Below are 25,249 nucleotides of genomic sequence, written 5' to 3' on the forward strand. Positions count from 1 at the left end.
GTGTGGTTCCTAAGCCAAGGAGTGGTCGGGATCATGCACGAGGGAGTGGAGAGAGAAGAGGGCTGAGGACCGGCTTGAGGACTCCTATGTGAAGAGGTGGTCCAGTAAAAGGAGATGTGCAGGAGAATGGGGGGTTAAATATTTCTTCCCGTCTATTATCGCAGTTGCCTGTTTATATTTTTGAAATGGGTTGCTTGTGCATTGGCATAGCACATTGCCTGGTTGGTGGATCAGTCACCCCATCTCCTGGTGCTCCTGCCTTTTAGGTGTGTTTGGGTTGAGAAGGAGAGCATCAACTCTGTCATTATCAGTGATGCCCCTGAAGATTTTCACCAGAGAATGCTGGTTGCAGCTTCCCTTTCCATCAATGCGACTGGTAATTTAAAGATCCTGTTTGTTCCTTGTCCTCTCTTTTTTCTTTTCCTTGACTTCAGCTACTAGGAACAACTTATCCTATAATTGGTGAACAAGTCTACACTTACGTGCTATTCTTTTTTTTTTTTTTTTTTGAGACGGAGTCTCACTCTGTCACCCAGGCTAGAGTGCAGTGGCGCGATCTCTGCTCACTGCAAGCTACGCCTCCTGGGTTCACACCATTCTCCTGCCTCAGCCTCCCCAGTAGCTGGGACTGCAGGCACCCATCACCACACCTGGCTAATTTTTTGTATTTTTAGTCGAGATGGGGTTTCACTGTGTTAGCCAGCATAGTCTTGATCTCCTGACTTCGTGATCCACCCGCCTTGGCCTCCCAAAGTACTGGGATTACAGGTGTGAGCCACCGCGCCCAGCTTACATGCTGTTCTCTTAGGCCATTTTCTGACTGCTTTGGCTGGTGCGAGTTTACTCAGTGGAGCATTCTCACTTTTTATACAAAGATGTGGGAAGTATTAATAATTGACCCCTGGATCTTTCATTCATTCCACCCTGCTTGGCTACAGAGTAGAATACATCCAAGCTCTTGGCCCTGGGAAAAACCCAATAGCCTGATGAGGGGAAAGAGATGCAAAGAGTGACCAAATAGGAGCTATCCCCAAGTGGGGTAAAAGCTTACGCATCATAGCGGAGTGTCTCTCTGTAGGGTACTGTGGGAACAGAGAACAGGGAGTGTACGTTACTATTGGGGTGGGCCTGTGGGGACTGGACAGACTCAGCAGAGGAGGGGATGCCTGCAGATGAGTAGGAGCGGGCCGGGAGGGAACGCTGCCCTGAGCAGCGTGAGTTAATGCCTGATGTTGATTTAGCATGACTTGAACAGGATCTACGATGCTGCTGAGAGAAACCTCTCTGATGCCTCATATCCCTGGCCTCCCGGCTCTCCTCAGCATGTTATTCTCACCGGTGATGGAGTTAAGGTACGGGCATCCCTCTTGTCTATAGGCTTTGTAAAATAAGAACCTGGGCGGGAAAAAATGGGTGCCTCTCCTTGCTCCTTTTGGAAAGAAAGCCTTTACGGAAGCTAGCCACGGCACGTCTCGCTGCTTGGGGTGAAGCTTGTATTGTTATTGATTTATTTATGCTTGGGCTGATTTTGAAAGAAGCTCAGAAAGCTTGTAAAGGTACACACAGTGTCACATAGGAGCTTGAGGCAAAAGTGGGGCAAAATAAATTAAAAATGGAGCTAGGAATGAGGCTCAAAATAAATGTCATGGTGATGGACATTCCATTGTTAATGGGTGGTGAATGTGATTCCAAGTTTTCTGGTGACCAGTTGTCGACAAGAACCTGTCAGTCCCCCTTCCTGTGGTAACCATGACATCAGAAGGCAGATTGCCCAGCAGATTGTAGCTCTTGTTAGTGCCATGATTAAGCCAGGATTTCTCCCAGAGACTTGGATAGAGAGGAGTGTGTGATGTTAGGAGCAGAGCTCTTAAAGGCACCCTCACAGTGGGGGCTGCTGCTGTGTAAGGTTTTGTTTGCAGACTAGGGATTGACAGAGCATTCTCTGTGGGGAAAGCACTAACATAGGTTTTAGTGGAGCAGTGGGTGGGGGTGGCTAGAAAAAGAGTAATATTTGGGCTTTAGGAACTCACATTCTGCTGGGCAGGATGGAAATGGCCATGACGAGACTGCAGCAGAGGCCTGGTAGCACTTCAAGAGTCGGGGCATGGAAAGTTACCCTTTTCTTCTTTTCTAGTCAGCTGGTGAGCATGGGGGGGTGGTCCATAGACCTAGGGGGCTGAGTTCAGTCAAGGCAGGTGGAAGGGCCCCACCGTTTACTCAGTCCTTTTTGCCATTACACCTGTTCAGAATCTGACAGTGCAATCTCAAAATGTGTAGTGCTTTTTTTTTAGTTGTAAGAATATTTTTTTCATTAAAATATGTGCTATTTAGAAAAAGCTGAATGGGAAAAATTAACACTTTTAAATTTATAGATTTAAACTTAAATATTTAGTATACTTATTTTAAATTTATATGTATATACATATTTTTATTTAAGATTCTTGTTATACTGTATTCTTTTCCCACAAATATCAGGTTTTTCATATTATGATATCTTTGTAAATATCCATTTTGATACTTGCATCATATATCACTGAATGGGCATATGATGGCTTACAAAAATACCGCCCTGTCTTAATTATACAGGCACTTGTTTCTGAGCAGCTGTTGTTCTGAAAGGATTGAATATGCCTTTAATTGTTGAAATTTGGCCTAATTTTGCAATGATGATGCAATAAATATCTCTGTAAGTTCAGGTATCTTGGAGCCCTCGTTGGGGAGACAGATGTGTAGGAACCACACATGGCAGTGGGATTATCTCATGAGCAAATAGCACGCTGTGCACATGCAGGCCTGAGACTTGGCTGGTGCAGAAGCAGGTCCCTTCCTCTCGTGGCACTTTGGACTCCCTGCTTGCCTTTTTAACTAGACAAAGCTCCTGCTTCACCTCTTTTAAACACCAGCTTTTGAGGATTTCAGTAATATAGTGTGTTATTTTCACAACTCCAGAGTGCAAGTGTTTAGGTTGTAGACGTTCAAGAAATACTGACATACTTGGTATTTAAAACAGCATCTTTCTAGAAAAAGCACAAGCTTAATAGCAAAAGGTTATATATAACAATACACAGTGCTTTGCTGGTGGTTATATTCATTTTGTTGAATTAACTGAAATGTGCCAGATTTGGGACGGTTTATGTGACAGTGTTTGAATCCACAGGCTTAACTAGGTGATTATCGGAAAGATAGCAGGGGGGCCTCGTTGATTTTCCTCCAAACTCTGCCTGCCTCTGAGTAGTTGTATAAGCTTGGTTTTGTTGCTGTTTTTTATTTTGTTTTTGATTTTTGAGACAGGGTCTCACTCTGTCTCTCAGGTTGGAGTTTTTTTTTTTTTTTTTTTTAATTTGTTGAGTGAGTAACAATTGTTTTTGAGAAACTTTGAAAGATGAGAACTGTTTGATTTGGGATGAGCATTCTCCTTTCCTTTCACTTTAAATATGTAGTCTTCTGCAGCGAGCAGGAGGGGGTCTTCAGTACAGACCTGGCCCAGGGGTCCCATCACTGTGTCTTAGGTGCGTTCCAGAGGGGAGCTGTCCTCCAAAGCCCACAGCTCCTGAGAGCCGCTGCCAGGCCATGCACCCATGCCCGTTTGCTTCCTTTTGTGAGCCACCTCTCTAATGCGCACCTGCATTGGACTCGTCTCCTGTTCGGGTGGCGTCTGGCTGCTGTGCTAGAGGCTGTCCTGGCCCCCGTTGTTAAACGCGAAACCTGCAGTCTCTGGGTAAAGTCTTTTCTCCCTCCACATGTGTCACTGTCCTGTCACAACTGATTAAACTTTACGACTAAGTGATAATTTTTTGCCACCTCTAACATACTCTTTGTACAATAGTGGCAGGAAAGGAAGATAAGCAGAAAACTTAATTTTATCTTGATTTTCAATTTAAAAAGGGAAAGGAGATATGTGTTACCCCCCATTCATAAGCAGAGACATCTAAGTGGAGGCCACTGTCCCCTTCTTTGCCAACTGGCTGTGGACTGACCTAGCTGCCATTTGTCTCCCCTCCTTTGTTCTTTCTGCCATGTGACCTTCGCTTGTAGCTGGCCCCTCCGTAACTCAGGGTGACTGAGCCTTGGTGCCAGATTTCCTCTTCCCTTCATCGTGGAGCTGATCCACCACACATCTGTCCCTGGAGTGCGTCACTCCTCTTGCTGCCCCTGTCCTCGAGGTGTTTTCCCTGAACAGTTGGAGTAGTTGATGGTGTCAGCCTGGATTCAGTGGCATCATCATTGTTTACCTCGTGGAGGCCGCCTCCATGGGTGAGCAGAATGCTCCATGGTAGCAGAGCCTGGCACCTCCAGGATGGGAGCAGACATCTGAGAACACGCTCTTATTGGTGTAGTGACAAGAACACTGTACTCACCTCCTTCCCTTGGTTCTTGGAGCCAGATTTTGCTACTGGGGAGACTGCCAAATGCTGGCCATGGTTTAGAGGGTAAGTCACGTGTTGAGGGCAGTGCTGTAACCCTGGGAAGATGGTGCTTCTGAACAGGCATGAGAGAGTGGGGGGATCTTTAAACAACAACAACAAGAAGTTCTATCAATTAAAGCCTAAAAATTAATATATACACTTACTATGTACCCACAAAAATTAAATGAGGGTGGATTGAAAGAAGACTCTCACTGTTTAACTGGGTTTTCCGGCTACTGTGGCTAAAAACAAGTTACCCCAAAACTTCAGTGGGCTACAGCAACCTTCTTTGCCTCTGTGGGTGAGGAACTATGTCAGGGTACACAGGGATGGCTTGTTGTGCTCCCAATGTTGGGGCCTCCAGCTGAAGGATTTGAAGGCTGGTGGGTGTCCAGGCTCACATCTGGTGGTTACAGGTGTGCACCACCACACCTGGCTAATTTTTGTATTTTTAGTAGAGAAGGAGTTTCGCCATGTTGGCCAGGCTGGTCTCAAACTCCTGGCCTCAAGTGATCTGCCCACTTCAGCCTCCCAAAGTGCTGGGATTACAGGCGTGAGCCACTGTGCCCAGTGTATTAGTTCATTCTCACACTGCTAATAAAGACATACCGGAGACTGGGTAAATTATAAAGGAAAGAGGTTTAATTGACTCACAGTTCTGCACGACTGGGGAGGCTTCAGGAAACTTACAATCATGGTGGAAGGGAAAGCAAACACGTCCTTCTTCACATGGCGGCAGCAAGGAGAAGTGCCGAGCAAAAGGGGGAAAAGCCCCTTACGAAACCATCAGATTTCATGAGAATTCACTCTCCATCACGAGAACAGCATGAGGTTAACCACCCTCATGATTAACTACCTTCCAGAGGGTCCCTCCCATGACATGTGGGGATTATTCAGGATGAGATTTGGGTGGAGACACAAAGCTTAACCATATCACCTGGCCTGTGTCACCTTTTGTAATCTAGCTGCAGAAGCCACACAGCGTGAGTTTTACTGTAGTCACAGTCACATGTAGACCACTGTGGCTTCTAGGTCCCACTGTAATTCACAGTGTGGTTGGAAACTACTGAGATGCCTTAGGCAAGGGAGTAACATTGTGTTTGTTTTGAAAAGCTACTCCTGTGTGCTATATGGAGAAAAGATTGGAAGAGGCAGGAGTAAGAGATAGGGAATTGGTCAGAAAGTTGTTACCAAGTCCAGGTGAGAAATGGCAGTGGCTTGGACCAGGCTGTTGGCAGCAGCCATGGAGAGGCTAACAGATTTAGGGAGTGATAAAAGTGACAGGACGTGCCAGTGGTCAGAGGAGGGTGGTGATAAAACTGGGATACAAAACTTTGTAAGTGTGCACCATTGTTTTAGGATGAGAAGGTGGAACATTTTTTTAGGCTTTTACTAAGTGCTAGACTTGTTTCACAAGTCATAAATATGTGCATAGCCCTTTCTCCAGAAATCTCCCTAATAAGAATTTAACCCATGGAAAGAATTCGAAGGCAAGGGAAAAAAAACCCATTCATGATAAAATATTCTTTTCATTATCTACCACATTAGAAACTTAATAAAGTATTAATACAAATTAAATATTAAATATTAATAAAAATACTGAATTTACTGTTCTTATATTTTATAACTATATTTTGATTGTGAAAACTGGCAGAAAAAATGCACAAATGAAATTAATTGCTGTACTAGGGCTGGCAGAATTTAGGATAATTTTATCGGTCAATTTTTACATGCTAAAACATGTACTTTAACAATTCTGAAATAATGGACTCTTCTGAAAACATTCCATTTAGGATTGATCAGAATGGCAAGTACTATACTGGAGTCCTTTGTGGTTTGGGGTGGAATCCAACTACAGGGGCTTCCATACTGCCCGAGCACGACATGGAGCTTGCGTTTGACGTTCAGTTCAGCGTGGAGGACGTTGTTGAGGTAAGGGTAGCGCAGCATCACGGCGCCACAACCCTGTCTCTCTCTGGTTTTGCTTACCTGACAGTGAGTGCAGGGTCTGCTGTGGAGCTGGTGGTGCAGACGCACACCTCTGGTCCTGGAGATGCACACATTCCTTGTCCCTCCTGGGGTTGCCCTCCAGGAGGACCGCTCCTTAACTTGCCAGTTTGATGTATCTTTCCTGTGAAAAGTAACTTCCTGATAGATGGTGCTCTCTGAATCTCTCATTTGGTGTCTCCTGGCATAAGCTTTTCTGGTCAATGAGCTAAACCACGGGGCTGTAGGGCTGCTTTGGGTCTCATTCCAAGTCAGGAAGTAGAACATCCTTGCTAGTTCTTACTGGGAAAGGAGGACACAAGGTCCTGCCCCTCTGCCCTTCTCCCGGCCTGGTGACCATGCTGAGCAGAGGGCTGGGTCAGCGTGAGTGCAGAGCTGAGCTGCTTGCAGCATTGTCCGGGCACCGCACTAGCTCTGGGGTGAGGTGGCAAGGCAGACAGGGAAACTGTGTAGCAAGTACACAAAGTATTTGTATGTCATTTGAATCTAATAATGGGAAATGTGGGCTCGTATTTGTGTACATTAAAAAAAATCTTTCATCGTTGGAGTAATTTATTTTTATTGCATTTTACAAAGTGGGAAAACCAAAACTGATTGTTTACCACAAATAGTTTGAGAAATGCTACTTTCTAAGTACTCAATCGCCTTTCTTTCTTAGAAGTTCCATCAGACGGGTGAGGTTAACATACCACACTGAAGGGCCAGGGGAAAGGAGGAGCTGCAGAGACAGCTGCCGATGCTCCGGGGGCAGGTGTCGGTGTTGTCTCTGCAGCTGTTAAGTCATAATTGCCTGGTCACAAGAAGGGGCTTGTGGGCTTGAAAATACTCCTTAAGCCATAGACCTAATGGGAAAATGTAAAACTATTAAAGTGCTACAAGCAAATTCAGAAAATCTGTGTGACTTTGGGTGTGGCATGAGTTTGTAAATACAACACCCAAAGCACAATCTGTGAAGGGGAAATTGATAGGTTTGAGTTTATCAAAATTAAAAACTTTTGTTCTGCAAAAGACCCTCCTCAGAGGAAGAAAAGACCAAGTGCACACCAGGAGAAAATAGTTACAGGTTACATATCTGACGAAGGACTTGAATCCACAATATGTAAGATACTCTTAAAACTCAATTATAAGAAAACAAGCAACAACATTAAAATATGGATGGCAATAAACACATGAAAAGATGCTCAGCATCATATGTCATTAGGAAAATGCAAATTGAGACTCCCATGAGATAGCACCACATACTTAACTGGAATGGCTGAAATCCAAAACCTGATAGTAACCAGCAACAGCAAGGATGTGGTGCAGGGGCACCGGGGACCTTTTGTTCATTGCTGGTGGGAATGCAGATTAGTACCACTATTTTAGAAGACAGTTTCATATGAAGTTAAGCCTGCATCTACCATATGACCCAGGAATCCCATCTGTAGGTATTTATTCAAGAGATTTGAAAACGCTAGTTTTCAATTGTATGTGAATGTCAATTGCAGCTTGATTCATAATTGCTAAAAACTAGGAGCAGTCAAAATGCCTTCAGCAGGCGAGTGGATAAACCATATTGATGACAGAGAATACTAACTCTGAATGCTATGAATTCTCTAACATGGGATGAAATTCAGTTACGGTGGAGCCGTATGAGTGTTTATGTTGCTGTTTATTTACAGGTTAATATTCTCAGGGCTGCTATTAACAAGCTAGTCTGTGATGGACCAAATGGATGCAAGTGTCTTGGGCCAGAGAGAGTTGCGCAGCTTCAAGATAGTGCCCGTCAGAAGCTTTTAGGGTAAGCTGTGTGATGACGCGGGCTTCTTTTCTTCCCAGTCAACTTTCTCAGCTGCCTTGATCATGGCTGTTTTGAATTGTGTAGGCAATGTGACATATCGATCAACGGAAGTGGAGTGCCAGTGCTGGAGGCAGCACTGGCATGCATCAGAATGTAGGCACGCCCTTCCTGTGGAGAGCAGCACCCTTGTCCCGTGTGTGTGTGTCCCTTGAAGGGACAGCATGGGCAGGGCATGGGAAGCCACAGTGGGTAACGCATCACCCACCATTCCCAGTGGTGGGTGTCTTAGGGATCAGGGGAGTCTGGCTTGTAGGACTGGGCCTTACAGAGCTGGGCCTCTCTTGAACCTCTCTGCAGGGGAGGTCGGAGAAGGAGCATTCTTACCTGACTTCCCTGTCTCTCACCTCTTGCTGGACTCTCCGTGGGACAAACCAAACCAGAATGCAGAGACAGAGGCTCCTGTTGGTGTAGCCCATGAGCCCAAGGCAGCTTGAGGGCCCCGGGAAGGCCAGGAAGAGTGGGAGTGGCCATGGAGGAGACCTACCCAGTCCTGTGCTCCTGCCCCACAGCCAGTCTCCCTGGGCAGGGCCCGGTCCTTCCTTGCCTGACAGTGTCCTGTGCTGGCTGGGACCTGGAGCTCTGTGAAAGCAGGTGGCATCTGGTATCACGGTGACACTTCTCTCCTTCCTATGCCTTTTGGGTTGGTTTCTTTTAGTTTAATAAGCATTTTTTAAAAAGCTATATATAGCTGTCTTAGAAATGGTGAGAAAGGCCAGTTTTAGTTTTCTCTCTTCATTTTCTTTTATATAAAAATATTTTAAATATTTTTAAATTTATTTTTAGAGACAGGGTCTCACTGTCTTGCTCAAGCTGAGTGCAGTGGTGCGAGCATGGTTCACTGCAGCTCCAACTCCTGGGCACACATGATCTTCCCGCCTCAGCCACCCTAGTAGCAGGGACTACAGGTGTGCACCACCACACCTGTCTAATTTTTAAATTTTTTATATAGATGAGGTCTTGCTATGTTGCCTAAGCTGGTAATTTTTTTTTTTTTGAGAATGGAGTCTTGCTCTGTCACCCAGGCTGGAGTGCAATGGCACGATCGCAGCTCACTGCAACCTCCACCTCCCAGGTTCAAGTGATTCTCCTGCCTCAGCATCCCAAGTAGCTGGGATTACAGGCACCCACCACCATGCCCAGCTAATTTTTGTATTTTTAGTAGAGACAGGATTTCACCATGTTGGTCAGGTGAACTCCTGACCTCGGGTGATCCACCCGCCTCAGCCTCCCAAAGTGCTGGGATTACAGGTGTGAGCCACCATGCCTGGCCGATAAAAATATTTTTATGTAAAATGTGGGTTGAAGTTTAAGTACACAGGTATATGCCCATGTGGCCAGCACCGAGGTCAGAGCCCTGGTGCTTCTTAGGGTGTGTGGGTGTGGTTGTAGCCACCATCACTCCCTGCCCCCAAAACAAGGGTAACTGTATCATGCCTTATTATGCCATAGGTAGGTATTGGTTTGTTTGTTTTAACAATTCAGTAACTCTAGTGAATTTATAGTTGTGCAGTCTGTCAACACAACCTAGTTCTTCAGCATTTCTGTCATCCAAAGTTTACTCGTAAGTATTGTCAGGAAATGCAGTCTCGTGCAGGCAGCCTTTGATCCCCTCTCTGCTGTCTGAGAACAGGCCTTGGGCTTGGAACGCTTCCTTCCCATAAGATTAAGGGTCCTCACAGCCTGTGGGGGGCTCGTTGCCATGTGTGGGAAGATCTTTCCTTGATTCAGGCTCTTCCCTGCCTAAGTCTGGGTGTCATACAGTACCTGGTCAATCCCACCACTGCAGGGATGGGACAGGGCTCTCCTGCTGCCACATAAGAGAGAGGCCTGCAGGCCTGCCTTGTCTTCTGGAGGTACCTGCTGGCCACAGGGACCGATGCCAGTCACTAGAGCTGATCCTGTCCTGTCCCCTCTCTCTGTAAGTAAAGGTTCGTTCCAGCCAGGGTCTGACTATGTGTGTTTTCCTTGGCGACTCCAAGACAAGATGCAGGGGTGCCCCGACTTCTCCTGGCAGCAGGCAACAGATGCCACCTGCTTGACTAATATATTAAAACAGAATGTGTCATTGTTTGTACAACCCCATAAATTTACTAAAACTAATAAATTATGTTCCTAAAGTTGATGACTTTTAGGATATGTAAAATACACCTCAGTAAAGCTGTGTTGAGGATCGAAAGTTCCCCCTGTCCATTTACACGCAGTCTTGTTCCCACCCCAGCCCAGGTACCACTGATCTGCTTTCTGTTTATGTATTTGCCTTCTCTGACATTTTTATATATGTGGAATCACATTTTAATTTTAAAATCTGGCTTCTTTCACTTAGCTTAGTACTTTTGAGGTTTATCCATGTTGTATCATGTTCCTTTTTACTAAATAATATTTCATTGTTTGTATATGCCACTTTTTTAATCCATTCACCAGTTGATAAAATATTTGGATTATTTCCAGTATTTGGCCATTATGAAGAAAGCTGCTATGAATAGTCACATACAGTCTTTTTGTGAACATGTATTTTTCTCTCGGGAAGATATCTATGAGTGGAGTTGGTAGGTTGTATTGGTAGGTTTATGTTAATCTTTTAAGAAAAGGCCAGGGCCAGACGTATTGGTTCACACCTGTAATCCCAGCACTTCGGGAGGCTGACGTGGGCAGATCACCTGAGGTCAGGAGTTCCAGACCAGCCTGGCCAACATGGTAAAACCCTGTCTCTACTAAAAACACAAAAATTAGTTGGGCATGGTGGCGCATGCCTGTAATCCCAGCTACTTGGGAGGCTGAGGTAGGAGAATCGCTTGAACCCAGGAGGCGGAGGTTGCAGTGAGCCAAGATCACGCCATTGCACTCCAGCCTGGGTGACAACAGCGAAACTCTATCAGGAAAAAAAAAAAAAAAGGAAATAGCCAAACTGTTTTCCAAAATAGCTGTACGATGTTACATTTCTACCAGCAACATAGGCTGGCTCTGGCTTCTCCACATTCTCACCAGCACAAGGCACCGGCATGTATTGTTACTGCAGTCAGTCTGGTGAGTATGGTAGTATCTCATTGTAGCATTAATTTTTGTTTCCTTAATGACTAATGATGTAGAGCAACTTTTTATATTCCTCTTAGCCAGTCATTTATTTATTTTATTTTTTTGGTGAAATGTCTGTTCAGATCTTTTGCCCATTTTAAAATTTGTCTTTTCATTATTTAGTTGTAGAAATTGTTTTTAAATTTTAGATACACGTCTTTTATTGGGTAAGTAATTTGCGATTAGTTTCTCCGTTGTGTAGCTTGTCTTCTTATTTTAATGATGTCTTCCAAAGAACACAAATTTTTAATTTTGATGAAATCTACTTGCTGTGGTTTGAATGTGATATGTTTGAAACCTAACACCCAGTGTAACAGTGTTGGAAGGTTGGGCATAATAAGGGGTTGACTGGACTCATGTCATCATTGCGAGAGAGGGTTAGTTATCAAGAGAGTATGGATTGTTGTCAAGTGGGTCTGCCCCGGTGCCTCTTCCTGTCTCAAGTACTCACTTGCCTCTCTGCCATGCCATGATGCAGCAAGAAGGCCCTGGCCGGGTGCTAGAGCCATGCTCCTGCACTTCCCAGCTCCAGAACTGTGAGAAATACATTTCTTTTCTTTATAAGTGACCCACTCTCTGGTCTTCAGTTATAACAGGGGAAAATGGACTAAGACACTACTTTATCTTTTTTTTTGAGACGGAGTCTCGCTCTGTCGTCCAGGCTGGAGTGCAGTGGTGCAGTCTCGACTCACTGCGGCCTCCACCTCCTGGGTTCAAGCAATTCTCCTGCCTCAGCCTCCCGAGTAGCTGGGATTACAGGCCCATGCCACCACGCCCAGCTGATTTTTGTATTTTTAGTAGAGACAAGGTTTCACCATGTTGGCCAGGATGATCTCTATCTCTTGACCTCGTGATCTGCCTGCCTCGGCCTCCCAAAGTGCTGGGATTACAGGGGTGAGCCACCACGCCTGGCCTGCTTTATCTTTTTTAAAAATGAATTATGCTTTTGGTGCTATATCTAAAAAAATCCTTGTTAAACTCAAGGTCACAATCATTTTCTCTCTTTTTGTAATTTTTTATAGTTAGGTTTTTGATCCATCTTGAGATGATTTTGTATATGGTACGTGATACAAGAGCCTAAAGTCATTTTTTGCGTATGAATATCTAGTGGTGATGACATCATTTACTGAAAAGCTATACTTTTACTATTGAATTGCCTTGGTACCTTGGTCAAAAATGAATTGGCCATAAATGTAAAGATTTATTACTGGGTTTTCTGTTTTGTTCAATTACTTTATATCTATCTTTGTACCAGTGCTATACTGTCTTAATTGCTGTACCATTAGTCCTCCTGTTTTATTCTTTTTCTTTTTCTTTTTCTTTTTTTTTTGAGATGGAGTCTCGCTCTGTTTCCCAGGCTGGAGTGCAGTGGCGTGATCTTGGCTCACTGCAAGCTCTGTCCCCTGGGTTCATGCCATTCTCCTGCCTCAGCCTCCCTAGTAGCTGGGACTGCAGGCACCCACCACCACGCCCGGCTAATTTTTTTGTATTTTTAGTAGAGACGGAGTTTCACTGTGTTCGCCAGGATGGTCTTGATCTCCTGACTTCGTGATCCACCCACCTCAGCCTCCCAAAGTGCTGGGATTACAGGCGTGAGCCACTGCACCCAGCCTGTTCTTTTTCAAAATTATTTTTACTCTTTTATATTCTTTTCCTTTCCATGTAAATTTTAGGATCAGCTTGTCAGTTTGTATAAAAAGCCTTGTTGGAATTGTGACAGGGATTGTGTGGAACCTGTGAGTCAGTTTGGGGAGAATTGCCATCCTAACAGTAGTGAGCCATCCAGTCCATGAAGATGGAGTGTCTGTTCATTTGGGTATTCTCTAATTTCTTTTAACACTATTTTAGAATTTTCAGTGTGCAGGTCTTGCACTTTAGTTGTTTCTAAATATTTTAGTTCTTTTAATGCTATTGTGAATAAAATTGTTTTCTTAATTTTGTTTTTGAATTTTTTTTTTTAGAAAGGAACAGTTGATTTTTATATATTGGTCTTTTATCGTGTGACCTTGTTAAACTTCTGTATTCTAGTAGTTGTTTGTAGATTCCTTAGGATTTCCTACATACAAGATCATTATTATTATGAAAGCTTTCTTTCTCTAGTAGTACTTCTTGTTTTAAGGCCTATTTTGTCTGATATTAATATAGCTACCCCAGCTCTCTTTAGCTACCATTTGTGTAGCATAGCTTTTTCTGTCCTTTTACTCACAGTATATTTGCAGTTTTGAATTTTTTCAAATATTTTTTTCTGCCTCGTGCCTGCTCTCTTATCCCCTAGGGAGACATTGCTTTGCACGTCTGTTAGTGCACTGGTGTTAAACACATGCTAACACGATCGATACGGCCTCACTGGTCTTTGAGGCTCTGGTTACTTTTCTTCAGTCTTTTTCCTCTTTGTTCTTCAGATTGGTTAATTTCTGTTGATCTATCCTTAAGGTAACTGATCCTTTATTATTTCATCTCAGATCGACATGGATGTGGTACGGAGAATTTTCCATTTCAGTCATTTTACTTTTCAACTCTAGGATTTCTGTTGTTTCTTTGGTAGTTTTTAATTTTTATTGAGATTATCTCTGATTCGTTGTTATCCTATTTTTAAAAAATTTCTTGGCACCTGTTCACAGTGGCTGCCTTGAGGTCTTTGAGTGTTGAACCCACAGCTGGCCACACACTCAGCCTCTACTGGCTGCTCTTCTGTGTGTGGGCCACACATTCATGTGTCTTTGATGTCTCCTAATTTTTTTGTTGGAAATTGGGTACTTTAGATAATGTACTGGAGCAATTCCCCCAGAGCTGTTGTTTTTGGGTTTTGTTGTTTTGTTTGTTTCACTTTAGAAACGTGCCTAGACTTAACCTGTAAGTCCATCCCCCATGATGTGAGGTCACTGATGTCTGGGTTCTGGTGTTTTGTTATGTTTTTAATTTTAATTTTTATAGAAACAAGGTCTCACTTTGTTGCCTAAGCTGGAGTGCAGTGATGTGATCATGGCTCACTGCAGCCTTGAACTCCTGGGCTCTGGCAATCCTCATGCCTCAGTCTCCCAAGTAGGTAGGACTACAGGCATATGTGACCACACCCAGCTCGTTTTGTTTTGTTTATTCTTATTCTTATTTTTTAGCCTGGCTTCCTAGGTGTTGTTCTTGTATCTGATCCGCACAGCTTAGTGCTTAGCCAGTGATCAGTCAGAAGTTGTCTTTAAATACTGCCCTGAAGTCTTCTGCCCTTTGCCATTGGAGCTAAGTATGGGTTGAAAAGTGCACTCCGAATTCAGGCACTTTTTGATTCTTCCCTGGCCTCTATTTTTCTCAGGGCTTCCCAGGTTTTTCCCACGTGTGTGCACCCCTCCATCAGTCAGGGATGTGTGGAGGGCCTGCTCTCCCTCTGTGGCACTCTCCTTTCCAGGGTCTCCCGTTTACCTGCCGAGTAGTCTGGTCTGCTGCTGGCCGCAAGCAGGATGTGGCCTGAGGCTGGAAAGCTATGGGCTTTCCCCGTCTGTTTCCTTCATTGCTGTTTTTACTGACAATGTTCCAAGTCAAGGTGTGAGGGTTTTTCACCCTCTGATCCAGATCACATAGGCTTTATGGCCCTGGGAGTGCTGTGGTGCTGGGTTCAGGGGGAGGTGTATGGGGTGGGAGCGGCTCCCTACCCCAGCAAGAACCCCACACACTCCACTGTTCTCACCTGGAGCTGGCAGTTTGTCATGAATGAATGCTTCTCAACTTGTTGTTTGCCTTTGCCTTTGGTTAATTTCCAGAGCCTTCAAATGGTTGTTGGTATGTATGTATGTATGTATGTGTGTTTGTTTACAGTTTTGCCTTGTTTTATAGTTTTTTAGTGGGGAGAGGCTCTGCAGAACTCTTTACTCCCTCATTGTTCAAATTTCCTATCTTTTTAAGCTGATGATATTTCCAACTTGTCATGACTGCTTGAGAGCTAATGGTACAAAATGTCCTGTTACATTTCAGAGAACTTGACTCATTCGTGTGGTGATGTGCAGTGCTGGTTGCTAAGGGAACATAGAGACAAGACTAGGTCTTACAGATCTGCTACACTCCATTTCTTTCTGCTTTTGAATATGCTATAGATTAAAATATTTTCTGATCATAACTGCATAAATGTTGACCTTTAAACAGTTTATTCTAGTTCCAATTCTGTGGGAAGTATACAGGATTTAAATCTTTAAAAAAATCACAGCAGTGTTTTCAGTTACTAATATATAATTAAGATAATTTCTTTTTTTTAAAATTATAGTTTGTTTTGTCAGTCAAAACCAAGGGAGAAGATTGTTCCCAAGTGGCATGAAAAGCCCTACGAGTGGAATCAGGTGAGTGGGACACAGGCTGCTACGTGAGCAGAGGCTACGTGGAGGAGGGGACAGGCCCTGGGCAGACCCGGAGTTCAGAGCCAGGGCTCACCGAGGGTCCGAGAGGCAGAGACAGGAGGCAAAGTGGATGGCTTTGGGGGCCAGCCGGCAAATGTCTCAGACCAGACAGGCTGTTTCTGCACAGTGTCTTCTATGTGATGTCCCGGCAAAGAGTCAGACACCAGGATAACTCACTGCCTGTGAGTTGGGAAAAAAAGGTATGAGGGTCTGGATTGGACCTTCCTGCTCTTGTTGGTCTTTGTGAAATGCACCTTGGCTGTTCCTGCCATGTGGCTGGCTTGGTGGCTTTCGGGCTGTACTGGTTGTTGTCTTTGTCTGCTTGAGCTGCTGTCACAGTGCCACCGTGGGTAGGGGCTTAGGAACAGAAGACATTTGTTCTCACAGCTCTGGAGGCTGGAAGTCCTAGGGAAGGTGCCAGTTTGTGGGTCCTTGTGCGGACCTTTGAGGGACATCTGCAGATGGCCACCTTCTCACTGTGTCCTCACGTGAAAGAGAGACGTCCTCTCTTAGGGCACAAATCCCATCCTTGGGGCCCTACCCTTGTGACCTCATCTAACCCTTATCACCTCCCAGAGGCCCCATCTCCAAATACCATCACAGTGGGGGTTCGGGCTTCAGTGAAGGAATTTTCAGGGGCCACAGTTGAGTCATGAAGAAGGACAAAGCCCTTCATAGTCTCCCTGGTACTTCCTGTCTGTAGGGCTAGAAATGGAATAAAATGTGATTTCAGAGAAAGGGGCCCAAAGGAGTTTGGAGATTTAATTCTAGAGCCAGGGATGTCTCTAGATACAGGGGCAGTCTTCCCCTCCCCTTTGACAATCTAAGTGAGGCTCTACCTTGGAGGACTGTGTCCCATCCTGCGCCTCAAGGTTGCTCCTGCTGTGAGGCTCGCCTGCTCCCCCTGTGCCCTGCGCCTAGGTCCCTCTTTAGAGACCCCAAGGCTGATCCTGGCAGCTGGCCCCATTGTGTGCAGAGCTCCATGGGCAAGGAGAGGGGCGGCCACACCAGCCCCCGTGGCCATCAGGCTCGGTTGGAGTGTCTGAGGGTGATGAAGTAGCAGGACTTTGTTTGAAAACAGAATTTCACTTTGAGGTTAGTGTGTTTTAGAGACTGTCAGTGTCTTCAAGACTGTAATGCGATTAGGCGTGCACGGGAGATTTCTCAGTGAAGCTTGCTGTAGTATTGATCATGAATTTATTTGTTTGCAGCTTTTATTTTAGATTCAAGGGGTACATGTGCAGCTTTTGTTACTTGAGTATGTGGCATAATGCTGAGGTTTGAGGTACAAGTAATCCCATCACCCAGGTACTAAGCATAGTACCCAATAGGTAGCTTTTCAGTCCTTGCCTCCCTCCCCCATCTAGTGGTCCCCGGTGTCTCTTGTTTCCATCTTATGTCCATGAGTACTCAGTGTTTAGCTCCACTTTTAGGTGAGAACAGGCAGTATTTGGTTTTCTATTCCAGCATCAATTCGCTTAGGGTAGTGGCCTCCAGCTGCGTCCCGATTGCACAATTTCATTCTTTGTAATGGCTGTGTAGTATTCCATGGTATATGTACACCACGTCTTCTCTATCCAATCCACTGCTGATGGGCACCTGGGTTGGTTCCATGTCTTTGCTATTGTGGATAATACTGTGGTGAATGTGTAAATGCCTGTGTCTCTTTGGTAGAGCAATTGGTTTTCTTTTGGACATATGCTCAAGTCATGGAATTGCTGGATCAAATGGTCGTTCCGTTTTAAGACCTTTGAGAAATCTCCAAACTGCTTTCCACAGTGGCTGAACTAAGTTTTATTCCCACCAATGGTGTATAAGCATTCTCTTTTCTCTGCAGCCTTGCCAACATCTGTTGTTTTTTGACTTTTTAATAATAGCTATTCTGACTGGTGTGAGATGGTATTTTGTGGTTTTGATTTGCACTTCTCTGATGATGAGTGATGTGTGGAGCATTTTTAAATGTTTTTGGCCCTTGAATGTCTTCTTTTGAGAAGTGTTCATGTCTTTTGTCCATCTTTAATGGGGTTATTTAAACATGAAATTAAAAATGAATTATCAAACATATGAAGTGCGAGAGTAGAGAAGGGTTCTGTAAATATTTTTGGAGAACTGAATTATACTTTGTGCATCCTGGATGTTAATGCATGTGTATTTTATGTCTGGAAAAGCCCTGTCACAGAGCCTGACTGGTCCTCTTGTCTACCCCATTAGGTTGATCCAAAGCTGGTCATGGAGCAGGCCGACCACGAGAGCGGCAGAGGGAAGAACACCTTTCTCTACCAGCTCCACAAACTGGTTGTGCTCGGCACCTGAGCGTGTCCACAGGTGGCCTCCAGCACACCCCTCAGGAAGCTGCGGAGGCTGGATTCCAGGCTCCCTCTGCAGACTGACTTTCCTCTGTGTCTGGGCTTTACAGTCTGTGTCCACTGCATCCTAAAGGCCTTTTCTTTCTTCTTTTCTCTTTGGGTGATAGTCAGAGAGTGGTGTTTTTGTTCAGGTGGGAAGGATTGGAAACTCTAGTGTTTTCTAGAAACAGAAAATCACTGTATTAAATATTTTGGAAAAATTGTTCTGAAAGAAGACTGTTTGGATAAAGAGCTGTATTTTGCTTTAAATTTATTAAGGTAAATATAAGTAGTTAATCTTAGATGTAAGGTTCCAGAATGTGCTTACATATTCTGTTCTGTTACAGTGATTTAAACCAGTAGTATAGGAAAAAACTTAAAAACGAAAAAACCATGTAGTATTTTCTGATTTTTTTTTTCCATGAGGGAAAATATCTAATTTTTGTAAGACTAAGTTGAGTTATAGTTCTTGCTTCACATTTTGGAAATCAGAGATTACAGATTACATGGCCATAGCTTATCTGTGTTAAAACAATAAAAGCATTAGATGAAGTTTCTGTTTCTGACAGTTTTTAGTCAGAGGAGATTAAGATGTATTTAGTTCCAAAAAATCTGAAATTGTAAAACTGATACAGGGATACAGACCTCTTTTAAAAACTCAACTCACATCAGTCAGGGTTTGGTCAGAAGAACAGAGCTGTTGTAAATACAGCCGTGAAAGACGCCGGTGAGCTCACACGTGAGAGGGAAGTTGTAGGATCAGAGAAATGCTCTGTTTAAACTGACTTGTCCTAGATGGACAATTTGAAGATCGTGAGGAAACAGGAGAAGCATGTGTGTGGGCATCAACTTGGGATCATAAACGGGAGCTTGTGTGGGGTCTCGGAAGCCGTCACATCTTGGGGAGCATCGGCGCTGTGCTGGGCCTCTGTGGGTTCGCTGGCCAGCAGCGGGAAGCTGGCAGATGCCAAGTGGGAAGACCACCAAGCAGCTGTGGTGGCTGGGCAGCACTGCACCCCTGTCACTGGGCCACTGTCCTGGCCTGGGAATGTGCTTCCCAGCCTTAGGCAGGAAGCAGTCATACCAAGTTGGCACACATGGAGGGCTCTTGGAAGGTTTTGAGCACGTCCAAAACTTAGTTCCGCTTTAAAGTGGTTTTCCCCGTCGTCAGAAAGCCCTCTGAGAAAGCCTCTGGGGAAGGCAGCAGACACTTTGATTGCCTTTTCTCTTTGCTCTGCCAACCTATGAGTACTTAGTCCATGTGCGCAAAGTTACCATGTGTGACCTTAGCAGTAGGGGCACTCAACAACAGTCAAGCACTCCTTCTGTTCGCTTTTTAACCAGACTTTTAGTAAGTGATTAAAAATGTAGGCCAGGTGCAGTAGCTCACACCTGTAATCCTAGCACTTTGGGAGGCCAAGGTGGGAGGACTGCCTGAGCCCAGGAGTTCAAGGCTGCAGTGAGCTGTGATTGTACCCCTGCACTACATCCTGGGCAATAGGGCAAGACTGTGTCTCAAAAAAAAGTAGTACCAAGAGGCTTGTTTAAAAACAGAAACACACAACTCTCAAAGGAAACCATACTAACTCTTCCCTATATTTTTCTGGAATTGCTGTCATCTTGCTGAGGAATGTTTTTGTTCTGCTTTTTCATGGTTGCCATCTTAGCCATCAGCTGTTGAGCAGTAGATGAATATTGTCTCCTTCCCACTGTTCTGCACCTTCTTTGCTATCTCTCTGCACGGTCACAGCAATATCACTGGCCAGGTCAGTCATTGTGCTTTGTAACATGGATTTTGTAGATAGCAAAGAAAATTATTTTCTGTAAAACCAAGTGGTGCACTTCAATGCGTTGCCTTCCTTATCTATCTTAAGAGGGTACTTGCCTTGTTTATTTGCAAAATTCTCCTCACATTTAAATACATATTAATGTTAGTATAATAATACATGTCCATGACATAAAATGAAGACATTTGAAAAGGGTCTCTAGTGAAGTCTCTCTCATGCCCAGCCCAAGTGCTCCTCAGAGGCAGTCGTTGTTTCATCCTGGTGCATCCCGTCAGCACACCCTGTGTTCCACACACTGTCACGGACGCTGAAGATCCACTCTGAGCAAAGTGGCCCAGGTTTCACTGCACTCAGGGAGCAGTGGGTAGAGGCAGATGGTCAAATGCGTCAGGCGACAGAGTGAGAGCTGTCAAGCGGCAGGACAGGAGCGTGCACACTTGTTTTTGCTTTGTGGGCCATGTCGTTGCTGCTGCTGCTGTTCAGCTTTGTGTTGAAGCTCAGGAGTAGCCATAAACAAATGAGCAGGGCTGTGTTCCTGCAAAACTTGATTTATGAAAACAGGCATCAGACTTGAGCTTGGGTCTTAGCTGCTGATCCTGTGATGGGGGGAAGTACAGGGAGTGACACTGCTTTAGAGAAGCAGCTGGGGACAGCCTTTCCCATGTGACATTCAAGCAGAGGCCTGGCCTAGGCTGCACTGGAATAGCTGGGAGGAGGTGCGTGAGGCTCCAAGGAGGCAGCAGGCCTGGTGCGCGTGAGGAGCCGCCAGGCAGCCCGTGCAGCTGGCACAGAGTGTGGAGGGTACTGGTGGTCAGGCTGGAGAGCAGCCAGCCCAGGTGGGCCACAGGCAGGTTTTGGAGTTTACTGTGAGTGAGGTGGGGAACTCCTGGAGGGTTTTGAACAAGAGAGTGTCATGCCTTGATGACGTTTTGAGAAAGATTATTCTGGCTGCTGCATGGGGCATAGGGTGCAAAACGAGCACAGTTAAGTCCAGGGAGAGACACTGGCGTGCAGCAGGGGTAGGAGCAGTGGAAGGGCAGGGTGGCCAGACAGAATGTGCACCAGAGAGACAGGCGCGGCACCGCGGCTCAGAGGAGAAGGTTCTTGGAGGCACCATGGTGGTGGGCAGAGTGTTGACCCCCTCCCTGGACATAGTCTGGGGTTGTATCCATGTCCAAACCCCCACAACTCCCGGTAGATGGGACCGTATTTGGGAAAAGGGTTTTTGCCCGTGTGACTGAGTTAAGGATCTCAAAATGAGGTGATTGTCCTGGATGTAAGATGGGACCTGAAGCCAATGACAAATGTCCTGATAGAGGAGAAGGCCAGTGAAGGCAGAGGCTGAGATCGCAGTGATGTGGCCACAGCCACGGAAGACCTGGGGCTGCTGGAGGCTGGGAGAGGCCAGGCCAGGCTCTCCCCAGTGCCTTCGGAGGGAGTGTGGCCCTGGACGCCTTGGTGTGAGAGTTCTGGCCTCCAGAACTGTGAGAATCCGTTTCTGTTGTAAGCCCCCTGTTTGTGGTTATGTGTCCTGGTGGCCCCAGGAAGAGAATCCAGCCAGTGTCTTCGGGGTCCTTTCGGAGCTCCTCTTTGTGTATGGACACAAGCCTCTTCATTTTCATGAGTGGTTGCATACTGCACATGCTGATCTCTGCCTTGACTTTTCACTGATTGTTGTGGATTGACTGTTAGATCCTGCACAAAGAGGTGCCTCATTCTTTTTAAGGACTTCATGGTTATATCATTTTATTGATGTTTCATAATTAATGACACCCCCGCAATGGGCATTTGGATAGTTTCTAGTCTTACTGTTATACGCAGTGTTGCAGTGGATGTCCTTGTACACCTGTCATTTCACATGTGTATAATTTATTATAGAATAACTTCCTAGGATTGGGATTACTGAGTCAGAGGGCATTTAGTAAATCACTCCATTCCTAGATGTTGCCACATCGCTCTCCATAGAGCACACGCTCCCCCCAGCACTATAGGACAGTCCATACCCAGACTCTCACCCTCCGAGTTAGGACAGTATTGGACACTTAGGAGATGCCCTTTCTCTCTGGCAGATGAGTAGTCTTGAGTTTCTGCTTATGAGTGGGCTGAGCATCCTCAGATGCTAAGGACCATTGGCTTCTCCTTGTATGTGAACTGTTTATATCTTTTGCCAGGCTTTCTTTGTGTTAAAATTGATCTTGTTATGTAGTTTAGTTTATGAATTTTTATGCCTTCTCAAAAAGTGTTTCCCCTAGTTTGAGATTATTAGAATTCTCTCCCATATTTACTTCTGGTACTCTTACGGTTTGATTTTGTACATAAAATTTACTGAGGTAAAATTTACATATAAGAATTGCAAAGGTTGCCTACTAGGTGTTCTTTCAGAAGTTCTATAGTTTTAGCTTTTATATTTAGGGCTGTGACCCATTTCAAATTTTATTTTTAATTTTTTGCTTTTTTTTTCGGGGGGGGGAGGGGGATCAGCGGTGATGAGAGCTTGATTTGCTTTTCCACACATTTTTTGAGAAGAATATACTCTGACCCTAAATTCAATTACCTTGAAAACTTTGTAAAAAATCAGTTGACCATATAGGGTCACAATTGGATTCTCTTCTGTTACACTGGTTTATATGTCTGTCCTTAAAACAGTAATGCCATACAATACAATATTGATTATTGCAGCTTAAAATGCTAAGCCTTGAAATAAGATTGTGGAATTCTTCCAAATTTGTTTCTTTCAAAATGGTTTTAGTATTCTAGATCTTTACCTTGCCATATAAAGTTTGGGCTCAGCCTATGAATTTTTACAAAAACGCCAGCTGGAATTCCAATTGAGATTGTGTTGAGTCTGTGACTATTTGGGGAGCACATCTTGAAAACTGATGAACAAGGTATCTTTCACCATTTACTTAACTCTTCTTTAACCTTCTCTCACTACTGTTTTATTCCTAGGTATTTCATGTTTTTGCTATTGTAAAAGTTATTTTCTTTTGGCATTATGAAAATTTTCAAACATACAGCAAAGTTAATTTTACAGTGAACATCAGTATATTCACCACCTAGATTTTACATTACCACTTGTTTTATCACTTATTTATCAATTCCTCTATTCTTCAGTCCATCTTGTTTTTTGATGCATTTCAAAGTAAACTTGACAGCATTACACTTCCCCTAAATACTTCAGCATACATATTAACTGCAGTGTTTTCTTTTTTTCTTTTTTTGTGACACGTACATGCGGTGAAACATGTAAATCTTAAGTTTATCCAGTGAGTACTGGTGAATGGAACCAAACCCCAAGATACAGGACGTTATCATCACCCGGAAAATTCGCTCATCTCCCTTCCTAGGCAGCCTCTGACTCACAGATAAGCACCTACAGTTCCGAGTATTTTCTCCACAGATTAGCTTTGCCTGTTCTAGAACTTCAGTTAACATATTATTTTTTAAAAGTTGATTAACACACCTTATTGTTTTAAGGCAGTTTTACTTTTACAGAAAAATTGAGCATATAGTACCGAGAGTTCCCCTGTGCCTCTCTCTTCTCTCTCTCTCTCCACACAGCTCCCCTATTACTAACATCTTGTGTTAATGTGGTACGTTTGTTACAGTTGATGAACCGACATTGATACATTGTTAACTAAAGCGTACAGTTTACATCCTCAGGGTTTACTGTGTTTTACCTTCTGTGGATTTTGACAGATGCCCGATGTGACATGTCTACCATTATAGTATCATACAGAATAGTTTCATTGCCCTAAAAATCTTCTGTGCGCCACCTGTTTATCCTGCCCCGCATTCCCTTCCCATTGGCCACCACTGATCTTTTTACTGTCTCCAGAGTTTTACCCTTTTCAAAGGAATAACATACATTAATAGTTCAAATCATACAGTATGGAACCTTTTCAGACTGGCTTCTTTCCCTTAGCAATGTGTATTTAAGGTTCCTCCATATCTTTTCAAGGCTCAGTAACTCGTTTTTATTGCTGAATAATATTCCAGGAATAAAAATTATGGATGCGAATTGGCTACTTGCATTTATGGATGTTAATGGGCTACTTGGCTATTTCCAGTTTTTGGCAATTTGAATAAGTCTGCTATAAACATTTGTGTGCAAGTTTTTGCATAGACATCAGCCTTCAGCTCATTTGGGTAAATACGGAGGAATGCAATTGCTGGATCCTATGGTAAGAGTGTGTTTAGCTTTGTAAGAGACTGTCATACTCTCTTCAAAGTGGCTGTACCATTTCATATTCCCACCAGCAGTGGATGAGGATTCCTTTTGCCTCGTGTCCTCATCAGCGTTTACTGTGAGTGTTTTGGATTTTTGCCATCCTAACAGATGTGTAGTGGTATTTTATTATTGTTTTAATTTGCATTTTTCTAATGGCGTGATGTTGAGCATCTTTTCCTATGATTATTTGCCATCTGTATGTATTCTTTGATGAGGTGTCTATTCAGATCTTTTCTGTATTTGAATTGGGTTGTCTTCTTCTTGTTGAGTTTTAATTAAGAGTTCTTTGTATATTTTGAAACAATCTTTATCAGATTTTTTTTTTTTGCAAATATTTTCTCCCAGTATATAGCTTTTCATTCTCTTTATGCCTTTCACAGAGCAGATGCTTTTAAATTTTTTTTTTTTTTTTGAGACAGAGTCTCACTCTGTGGCCCAGGCTGGAGTGCAGTGGCGTGATCTCGGCTCACTGCAACCTCCGCCTCCCAGGTTCAAGCAATTCTCCTGCCTCAGCCTCCCGAGTAGCTGGGATTACAGGTACCCACTATCACGCCCAGCTAATGTTTTTGTATTTTTAGTAGAGACGGGGTTTCACCATGTTGGCCAGGCTGGTCTCGAACTCCCGACCGCAAGTGATCCGCCTACCTCAGCCTCCCAAAGTGCTAGGATTACAGGTGTGAGCCACTGCACCCGGCTGATATTTTTAATATCAATAATTCCCAAGTTAACATGTTTTTCTTTTATAGGTCATGGTTTTGGTGGTAAAACTAAAAGCTTATCAAATCCAAGGTCACACAGGTCCTGTGTTTTCTTCTAGAAGTTTTATGGTTTGGCATTTTACATTAAGGTCTATGATCCATTTTGAGTTAATTTTGTAGAAGGTGTAAGGGTCTATGTCTAGATTGATTTTTCTGTATGTGGATGGCCAGTTGTTCCAGCACCATTTGTTGAAAAGACTGTCTTTTCTCCATTGAATTGCCTTTTGCTCCTTTGTCAAAGATCAATTGACTGTATTTGTGTGGATATGTCTTTGGGGTCTCTGTTATGTTCCATTTGTCTGTCTGTTTTCACCAATACCACACAGTGTTGATTATGATAGCTTTATAGTAAGTCTTGAAGTTGGGTAATGTTGATCTTTTCTTCAGTACTATGTTGGCTATTCTGGGTCTTTTTACTCGCCAT

At 44.0% G+C, this 25,249-nt stretch overlaps 1 protein-coding gene across 1 annotated transcript in view; it reads left to right on the forward strand.

Moving 5' to 3' along the window:
- The window catches only part of TDRD9 (tudor domain containing 9), a 124,782-nt gene extending 106,183 nt beyond the window's left edge, over positions 1–18,599 (forward strand). The window contains exons 31-36 of the mRNA XM_024231679.3: positions 267–376; positions 1,256–1,352; positions 6,200–6,338; positions 8,075–8,193; positions 15,575–15,647; positions 17,916–18,599. Of these exons, the coding sequence (XP_024087447.2) occupies positions 267–376; positions 1,256–1,352; positions 6,200–6,338; positions 8,075–8,193; positions 15,575–15,647; positions 17,916–18,017 (640 nt within the window). The 3' untranslated portion in view covers positions 18,018–18,599. The remainder of the gene's footprint in view (positions 1–266; positions 377–1,255; positions 1,353–6,199; positions 6,339–8,074; positions 8,194–15,574; positions 15,648–17,915) is intronic.
- The last annotated feature ends 6,650 nt before the right edge of the window (positions 18,600–25,249 follow it).

This window comes from Pongo abelii, chromosome 15 (genome assembly GCF_028885655.2).
Source record: "Pongo abelii isolate AG06213 chromosome 15, NHGRI_mPonAbe1-v2.0_pri, whole genome shotgun sequence".
Lineage (NCBI taxonomy): Eukaryota > Metazoa > Chordata > Mammalia > Primates > Hominidae > Pongo > Pongo abelii.